The sequence below is a fragment of the Pocillopora verrucosa genome, chromosome 12 (assembly GCF_036669915.1).
Source record: "Pocillopora verrucosa isolate sample1 chromosome 12, ASM3666991v2, whole genome shotgun sequence".
NCBI classification, from domain to species: Eukaryota; Metazoa; Cnidaria; class Anthozoa; order Scleractinia; family Pocilloporidae; genus Pocillopora; species Pocillopora verrucosa.
Window position 1 is genome coordinate 19,015,804 of NC_089323.1, and position 9,953 is coordinate 19,025,756.

The window sequence follows — 9,953 nt, forward strand, 5'->3', positions numbered from 1 at the left end:
ATCTCCCAAATACGCCGACACAGTATGCCTAACAAAATACAAACACAGTGTAACGAAAATAGGGGAAACCAGGACACCCAACAGTTTAATTTCATCTTTTCTTCCAAAGGTGTTCTTAGAGAATCCAGACACCGACATCCGGGTTATCCAGCTTATTCGAGATCCAAGAGCCAGTTTTAGATCCCGGATTAAGTTAAGATGGATTGTAGACTGGACGCATCGGAATTTTCGAAAGTTAGTCAGAAAAGTTTGTTCAAACTTGGTCGCAAACATCAAGTTTGGCCGAAATCTGGGCAAATGGCAAGACAGGTATTTAGAAGTACACTACCACGATCTAGCCGGAAAACCGCTGGAAACGACAAGAGCTATGTATGATTTTGCAGGATTTGAAATGCCCGATAGCATTGCCGACTGGGTGGTTCGCAATACTTCGCCGAGTAAAGAAGAACTGATGAAGGAAAGTAAAAACATATTCTCACCAACTCGAAATTCAACGGCTAATATTGATAAGTGGAAGCAAGATTCCCCAGTCGAAAGAATTCGAATAATTGAGGAATATTGTCAAGAAGCACTTGATCTTCTGGGGCTGAAAAAAATGCTATAGAACAAACAACAACTTCAATTGAACGGATTTGAAAATGACATAGATTTTCGTGGGAAAAAATAAACTGCCAATAAATGAAGATAAAGGAAAGGAAACACGAATTTTAAACAAAACTGGATCAATTCCTTGAATCACTTCACAGAGATGTGACTGACTAGCCTCCGTGCAGCCGTACCCTTTCCCCTCCCCCTCCCCCTCCCCCTCCCCCTAATTATAATGGGATATTTAGCAAACAGAGATGGAGAATTGACAAACTTCTCAGCTTCAAAGTGTAACCTTAATGTAAATTGCAATTCTCTTTACATAGTTACAAAGGAATATGTAATAAAGTCACTTCTCTGATGATTAGCTAAAATAATCTTAATCATTCTTTTCATGCGTTTAGGTCCTAGAGAGAAAAAGTAAAAGGTTCCTTGTAATGAACTTAGAAGATTATCTCTTACATACAAACAATTATATTTTTGAAACAATGATCAGAAAAATTCGACAATCTGGAATCTGAAGAGCGACATCCAGGCATATTATTACAACAGCGATAATTGGATGAAAATACGCAAAGCACATAGTTTGTATTAAGTGATTTCTATAAGTGAATTCTAACCTTGGCTCGTTAGATATTTGGAATTCTAGCCATTTTATAAATAAACGAAGTCAGAACGTCAGATCAAAGAACCTGAGGGGATCACATGGTTTTCAGAGGGAGCCGGGGGGGAGATCAGTCGCCGCCAACAGAGTTTAAAGAGAGGACTATAGAAAATTGACTGCCTATGGGGGGGAATTATAAGAATAATACAAAGCCGTATGGAGAGGGGGTCAGGTAAATTTAGTGTGACGCGCGGACTCAGAGATGTTTTCAATTTTGTAAGCACGCGTACAATTATAGCGTGTGCGAGTTTAGTGTTTTTAGATCCGTACTTTTTGAGGACTTTTTACGAAGTTTTATCATTTGTCGTGTTACTGTGTTGAGGTTGTTTTGGCCGATTAAACGTGGATTTGTTTTCCGAAGGGTTCTCCGTAATTTTGCCTGGGGACAACAACCAAAATCTCCTGCGACCCCTTAACTCCTAAGATCTGATTGTTAATTCTCCCTTCGAGTTACTGAACGTATCCTTGTAAATTAGTATCGAGAATTTGGTGTCAGATCAAGATAACAACTTCCACCTGATCAGTTTGAGTATTCTCGTTCCCTGTTTGCTGGATAATTTATGGATATTGTTGGGAGAAGTTACATGTAAATCACTTCTGGGAGTTTAAAGGTTAAGAAATAAAAGGCCTCAGTGTTTTATCAGGGTCCCAGTCTTTACCAGAAATAGCTGTACTCGATTAAATAGAACTGCTGCGACATACGGCTAGTTTTACTTCATAATCTTAAACATGAAAATTTTTAGGTCAAAATATTTATCCTCGGAGAAGACCCAACGAGAGTTGGTCGCGATTTCTCTGAAACAAGTTTCGAAGAAACACCGGGGATATGTAGTCGAGAAAATCGGTACTTTTGTCAAGAAAACTCGTGTCACTTCTCAACCAATCAGGTGCAAAGCGAAACTCATCATCAATACGTTACGCTCTCACGCGTTCAAAGCTTTAAAACTCTTTACGGTGGCCAATTCACATAATCAACTCAGTTGATAAAAGCAAAATTATCTTTTTACATTCCCCCACTGATGCAGCACCACAGTTTCTATAGAAACTTACCCGCCTCTATATATTTCCCAGATTTGCAATGACCTTGCTTCAAAACAATGGTAGGTGAGAGTATTTATTAACGAGAATGACTATCAATTCTCAAGCAAATGAAACTCACTAGCAAAACAAAGGTTACAAATATTAAGGAGTATTGAACGACCTACGAGTACGTAACCAATCACAACGAAGTATTTTTTTCAGATGTACACAGATTAGGAAATAATATTTTCCAGTAAGTTGTAGTTCCTTAGCACCGACTCCACAGTGTGTCGATGAAAAATAGTAAGAAACGTGGCGAGATATTCTGTAAAAAGAGTAGGCACTTTATACAAGGGTAAGTATTTCATCAGAAGACTAGTTTAGTTCAGGTGAAGTAACCGTGTTTTTGCAAAAGATATCTTGCATGCAGGCCTTGATTTTTACACCAATTTGACAGTTAACCCAGTGGAGCGAACCAACTTCCCATATGTAAATGCAGTGAAGAATATTCGAAAAGCGGAAAAGCATTCAGCAATAATTTGATGGCGAGTTTGATAAAATTTCTCCTCAACAAAATTATTCGTTGACTGTCTTAGAGTACAATGAAACTTATTATTATTTTTTTTTATTATTTTTCTCAATTTCTACTCACAGTTCCGGGGTTCTTTCAGTGATACACCGACCGGCGGAGAAATGAATGTCAAGAGAAACACCCCCTTTCGAATATGTAAGAAATTTTGTTTCCCATGCGCAGTTCTTCTGCTGTTCTCTTCCGCTGTTCTACTACATAACTCCTATTATGGCCAATCTCTTTTCAAGTATAGTAAAGAGTTGATAAAGCCAAACAGGAGCTTGACTCAGAATGAAACGGCACTCGTTACTCTTTTAACAAATCCAAACAAAACAAATTCACCCGAAGTAGTCCGAACATTGGCCGATGTCAATTCAGCATCATCTGAAGTTCAAAGAAGTTCACGACCGAAGATTTCCACAGGTTCAATTCCAAAGCCAGCTTTGGAAGCTCAGCCGATCCACCGCGTTCAACCAGCGCCGTCCGAAATCAAAACAGGATTAAACCAAAAGCCTCAGTCGGAAGCCCGATCTACAAGCGACGTCCACTCTGTGTCATCCGGAGTTAGGCCGAAGAAAGACCAAGAGGACCGGTCTTCTTCCGAGGTTCATACAGTGTCACACTCAGTTCAGACAACTTCCAACTTTCGCTCAACAAATCGTAATTCCCCTGGGTTGCAACGGACTTTTCCGACCTCCACAAAGTCCCTTGATGTGGTATCGACGCCCCGACCCGAACGCCGCCGAAGTCTCCTAATCTATGGAGCCGGCCGTTCAGGCACAACATTCACCACCAAAATGTTTGCTGAAGATCCACAACTTATGACTGTTTATGAACCGTTATGGATTATAACCAAATGGAACAAAGAAGACTCTAGTCAAATACCCAATTGGACCAAAAACGTTCTTGATCTTCTAAGAGGAATTTTAAGTTGTAAGTTCGCCGAGACTGCTGCTGGTGTTAAATTCCTCTCGCACACCTCACGGAAATGGAATGGAGCAAATGTCAAAAACCCTTTTCAGTCTCAAAACTTTTGCCCCAACTGGGAGTGTAAAAAACTTTCCAGTACTCCCAAATACGCCGACACAGTATGCCTAACAAAATACAAACACAGTGTAACGAAAATAGGGGAAACCAGGACACCCAACAGTTTAATTTCATCTTTTCTTCCTAAGGTGTTCTTAGAGAATCCAGACACCGACATCCGGGTTATCCAGCTTATTCGAGATCCAAGAGCCAGTTTTAGATCCCGGATTAAGTTAAGATGGATGGTAGACTGGACACATCGGAATTTTCGAAAGTTAGTCAGAAAAGTTTGTTCAAACTTGGTCGCAAACATCAAGTTTGGCCGAAATCTGGGCAAATGGCAAGACAAGTATTTAGAAGTACACTACCACGATCTAGCCGGAAAACCGCTGGAAACGACAAGAGCTATGTATAATTTTGCAGGATTTGAAATGCCCGATAGCATTGCCGACTGGGTGGTTCGCAATACTTCGCCGAGTAAAGAAGAACTGATGAAGGAAAGTAAAAAAATATTCTCACCAACTCGAAATTCAACGGCTAATATTGATAAGTGGAAGCAAGATTCCCCAGTCGAAAGAATTCGAATAATTGAGGAATATTGTCAAGAAGCACTTGATCTTCTAGGACTGAAAAAAATGCTATAGAACAAACAACAACTTCAATTGAACGGATTTGAAAATGACACAGATTTTCGTGGGAAAAAATAACCTGCCAATAAATGAAGATAAAGGGAAGGAAACACGAATTTTAAACAAAACTGGATCAATTCTTTGAATCACTTCACAGAGATGTGACTGACTAGCCTCCGTGCAGCCGTACCCTTTCCCCTCTCCCTCCCCCCCCCCTAATTATAATGGGATATTTAGCAAACAGAGATGGAGAATTGACAAACTTCTCAGCTTCAAGGTGTAACCTTTATGGAAATTGCAATTCTCTTTACTTAGTTACAAAGGAATATGTAATAAAGTCACTTCTCTGGTGATTAGCTAAAATAATCTTAACCATTCTTTTCATGCGTTTAGGTCCTAGAGAGAAAAAGTAAAAGGTTCCTTGTAATGAACTTAGGAGAATATCTCCTACATACAAACAATTATATTTGAAACAATGATCAGAAAAATTCGACAATCTGGAATCTGAAGAGCGACATCCAGGCCTATTATTTCAACAGCGATAATTGGATGAAAATACGTAGAGTACATAGTTTGTATTAAGTGATTTCTATAAGTTAATTCTCAAGATTAACTACTTCTTTTGGTCAGTCACAATAATTCAAGGTTTTCTTCTGCTTCTTGCAAAAAACTCCTTTAACTTAAAGTAATTTGCGAAATATTCAGTCCGGTAACAGAGCAAACCAACAAATAGATTATCATGACCTAAGAAGGAACTAGAGTTTTTACGTTCTTACATCTAGCAAAAAAATTCATAACGCAGTTTTTGAAGAAGAATCGGTTTGTAACGAAGACCTTAATGTAACATTGTACTATTAGGCCCAGTAGTAAAAACGGGTACGAACAAGAACTCGGTGTTACCATATTTCGTACGTTCGCTAATTCCTTGAAGGCCCTTCGTAAGGTTGGAGTGATACAATCCCGCCAGAAAGAAGGAAACAAAGTGATGTCAATTTTCTACTTGATGTGTGTAACCTTGGCTCGTTAGATATTTGGAATTCTAGTCATTTTAGAAATAACCGAGGTCAGAACGCCAGATCAAAAAACAGACACAAATACCCGAATAAGATTTTGTAAGCATATGAACATCTCGAGTCTCAACAGCTTGGAGTCATTCATAACCTCAGCCAGCAGAATAGTCTTGAAATAGATGCTCTATGAGGTACACAACATCAGGAGAGTAGGAATGCACCAGTAAGGGAAAAGTCATTATTTAACGCTGGGGAGAGGAGTGGGGCAAGCTGAGGATTTTGGGGGGGATCACATGGTTTTCAGAGGGAACCAGGGGGGGGGGAGTTCAGTCGCCGCCAACAGAGTTTAAAGAGAAGACTATGGAAAATTGACTGTCTATGGGGGGGAATTATAAGAATAATACAAACCCGTATGGGCGAGGGGGGGGGGGGGGGTGTCAGGTAAATTTAGCGTGGCGCGCGGGCTCAGAGATATTTTCAATTTTGTAAGCACGCGTACAATTATAGCGTGTGCGAGTTTAGTGTTTTCAGAGCCGTACTTTTTGAGGACTTTTTACGAAGTGTTATCATTTGTCGTGTTACTGTGTTGAGGTTGTTTTGGCCGATTAAACGTGGATTTGTTTTCCGAAGGGTTCTCCGTAATTTTGCCTGGGGACAACAACCAAAATCTCCTGCGACCCCTTAATTCCTGAGATCTGATTGTTAATTCTCGCTTCTAGCAACTGAACGTATCCTTGTAAATTAGTAACGAGAATTTGGTGTCAGATCAAGATAACAACTTCCACCTGATTAGTTTGAGTATTCTCGTTCCCTGTTTGCTGGATAATTTATGGATATTGTTGGGAGAAGTTACATGTAAATCACTTCTGGGAGTTTAAAGGTTAAGAAATAAAAGGCCTCAGTGTTTTATCAGGGTCCCAGTCTTTACCAGAAATAGCTGTACTCGATTAAATAGAACTGCTGCTACATAGTGCTAGTTTTACTTCATAATCTTAAACATGAAAATTTTTAGGTCTAAATATTTATCCTCGGAGAAGACCGAACGAGAGTTGGTCGCGATTTCTCTGAAACAAGTTTCGAAGAAACACCGGGGACGTGTAGTCGAGAAAATCGGTACTTTGGTCAAGAAAACTCGTGTCACTTTTCAACCAATCAGGTGCAAAGCGAAACTTATCATCAATACGTTACGCTCTCACGCGTTCAAAGCTTTGAAACTCTTTACGGTGGCCAATTCACATTATCAACTCAGTTGATAAAACCAAAATTATCTTTTTACACTCCCCCACCGATGCAGCACCAAAGTTTCTATAGAAACTTACCCGCCTTTTTATATTTTCTAGATTTGCAATGACCCTGCTTCAAAACAATAGTATGTGAGAGTATTTAGATACGAAAATGATTATCAATTCTCAAGCAAATGAAACTCACTTGCAAAACAAAGGTTTTGCACTAAAGCTTGTTTTCATGGTGAAAGCTTTTGGAACTCGAAAATAAAACATTAGGTATTCAAGAGATGAAAAAAAAGGTTCACTAGTGCTAATGATGTGGGAATACATGCTAAAGGTTGTTTATTCTTAAACGAAAAACTCTTGATATTTAACTAGGCTTCACTGTTCGTTTCGGGTCAGTACTAAACATAACTTTGACAGACGTCAAAAATTTCTCAGCTTGACGCAACCTAATAGTTTTCTATTGAATGCAAATTAAGGAGTATTGAATGATCATCGAGTACGTAACCAATCACAATAAAGTTTTTTTTTTTCAGTGGTAAACAATTTATAAAAGAAAAATGTTTTCCAGTAGGATGTAGTTCCTAAGCACCGTCTCGACAGTGTGTCGATAAAAATAGTTAGAAACGTAGCGAGATGTTCTGTAAAAAGTGCTGGCACCTTATACAAGGGTAAGTATCTCATCAGAAGACTAGTTTAGTTCAGATGAAGTAACTGTGTTTTTGCAAAAGATATCTTGCATGCGGGCCTCAAGGAAACCTTCCTTTAGTATACATTTGACATAGAGGGTCAGTGTAATGTCAAATATGAAAATACAACAGCACTTAAGAATTTCCATTCCAAAATGTTTTCTCAGAAAACATCTGTGTGAACAGACGGAAGCTTTTGGAGCCCGTCACTCACGTACAGAATTCGTCACACAGGTTAGATATTCAGGTAAATATATAAATATAAGTAGAACAAACAACAACTTCAATTGAACCGATTTGAAAATGACATAGATTTTTTGTGGGAAAAAATGAAACATAGGTAAAAAGGGTTTATTCTAAAGACGTTATATAAATTCTCACTCAGTCGGTCGTAAAATGCTTAGGTTACGATGAACAATTCAACCTTACCAGCAGCATATACGTTTCTCCTCTGGACTAGCATTTGTTGAAAAATTATTCATTTATTGATTTTTTCAGCAAATTATTTGACAGTTAACCCAGTGGGGCGAACCATTTTCCCGCATGCAATTGCAATGAAGAATAATCGAAAAGCAGGAAGCATTCAGTAATAATTGATCGCGAGTCTGATGAAATTTTTCCTCAGCAAAATTTTGACTGTCTTAGAGTACAATGAAACTTATACATTAAGCTTCATACTTGTTTTCTTTTTCTTTGTTTCCTTTGTTTTTTATTTTATTATTATTTTTTTCAATTTCTACTCACAGTTCAGGGATTCTTTCAGTGATACACCGACCGGCGGAGAAATGAATGTCAAGAGAAACACCCCCTTTCGAATATGTAAGAAATTTTGTTTCCCATGCGCAGTTCTTCTGCTGTTCTCTTCCGCTGTTCTACTATGCAACTCCCATTATGGCAGATCTCTTTTTAAGTATAGTAAAGAGTTGATAGAGCCAATCAGGAGCTTGATTCAGAATAAAACGGCACTCGTTACTCTTTTAACAAATCCAAACAAAACAAATTCACCCGAAGTAGTTCGAGCATGGGCCGATGTCAATTCAGCATCATCCGAAGTTCAAAGAGGTTCACGACCTAAGATTTCCACGGGTTCAATTCTAAAGCCAGCTTTGGAAGCTCGGCCGGTCCAACGTGTTCAACTAGCGCCGTCCGAAATCAAAACAGGATCAAACCAAGAGCCTCAGTCGGAAGCCCGATCTACTAGCGACGTCCACTCCGTGTCATCAAAAGTAAGGCCGAAGAAGGACCAAGAGGACCGATCTCCTTCCGAGGTTCATACAGTGTCACACTCAGTTCAGACAACTTCCAACTTTCGCTCAACAAATCGTAATTCCCCTGAGTTGCAACGGACTTTTCCGACCTCCACAAATTCCCTTGATGTGGTGTCGACGCCGCAACCCGAACGCCGCCGAAGTCTCCTAATCTATGGAGCCGACCGTTCAGGCACAACATTCACCACCAAAATGTTTGCCGAAGATCCACAACTTATGACTGTTTATGAACCATTATGGATAACAACCAAATGGAACAAAGAAGACTCTAGTCAAATACCCAATTGGACCAAAAACGTTCTTGATCTTCTTAGAGGAATTTTAAGTTGTAAGTTCGCCGAGACTGCCGCTGGTGTTAAATTCCTCTCGCACACCTCACGGCAATGGAGTGGAGCGTATGTCAAAAACCCTTTTCAGTCTCAAAACTTTTGCCCCAACTGGGAATGTAAAGATCTTTCCAGATCTCCCAAATACGCCGACACAGTATGCCTAACAAAATACAAACACAGTGTAACGAAAATAGGGGAGCCCAGGACACCCGACAGTTTAATTTCATCTTTTCTTCCAAAGGTATTCTTAGAGAATCCAGACACTGACATCCGGGTTATCCAGCTTATCAGGGATCCCAGAGCGAGTTTAAGATCCCGGATTAAGCTAGGGTGGATGGTGGACTGGACGCATTCGAGTTTTCCAAACTTAGTCAGAAAAATTTGTTCAAACTTGGTCGCAAACATCAAGTTTGGCCGAAATCTGGGCAAATGGCAAGACAAGTATTTAGAAGTTCACTACCACGATCTAGCCGGAAAACCGCTGGAAACGACAAGAGCTGTGTATAATTTTGCAGGATTTGAAATGCCCGATAGCATTGCCGACTGGGTGGTTCGCAATACTTCGCCGAGTAAAGAAGAACTGATGAAGGAAAGTAAAAACATATTCTCACCAACTCGAAATTCAACGGCTAATATTGATAAGTGGAAGCAAGATTCTCCAGTCGAAAGAATTCAAATAATTGAGAAATATTGTAAAAAAGCACTTGATCTTCTAGGACTGAAAAAAATGCTATAGAACAAATAACAACTTCAATTGAACCGATTTGAAAATGACATAGATTTTCGTGGGAAAAAATAACCTGCCAATAAATGAAGATAAACAAGTAAATGAAGATAAAGGAAAGGAAACACGAATTATAAACAAAACTGGATCAATTCTTTGAATCACTTCACAGAGATGTGACTGACTAGCCTACGTGTAGCCGTACCCTC

The 9,953-nt window shown here is 39.4% G+C and overlaps 2 protein-coding genes across 2 annotated transcripts; both read left to right on the forward strand.

The window, feature by feature from the left end:
- The first annotated feature begins 2,562 nt into the window (after nucleotides 1-2,562).
- On the forward strand, nucleotides 2,563-4,731 carry LOC131771485 (carbohydrate sulfotransferase 5-like). Its single transcript, XM_059087289.2, has 2 exons — nucleotides 2,563-2,624; nucleotides 2,924-4,731. Exon 2 carries the CDS (start codon nucleotides 2,963-2,965, stop codon nucleotides 4,508-4,510), a length of 1,548 nt encoding a protein of 515 aa, XP_058943272.2. The 5' UTR covers nucleotides 2,563-2,624; nucleotides 2,924-2,962; the 3' UTR covers nucleotides 4,511-4,731.
- A 3,448-nt stretch (nucleotides 4,732-8,179) lies between these two features.
- LOC131771449 (carbohydrate sulfotransferase 3-like) lies at nucleotides 8,180-9,953 on the forward strand. Its single transcript, XM_059087246.2, has one exon. It carries the CDS (start codon nucleotides 8,209-8,211, stop codon nucleotides 9,754-9,756), a length of 1,548 nt encoding a protein of 515 aa, XP_058943229.2. The 5' UTR covers nucleotides 8,180-8,208; the 3' UTR covers nucleotides 9,757-9,953.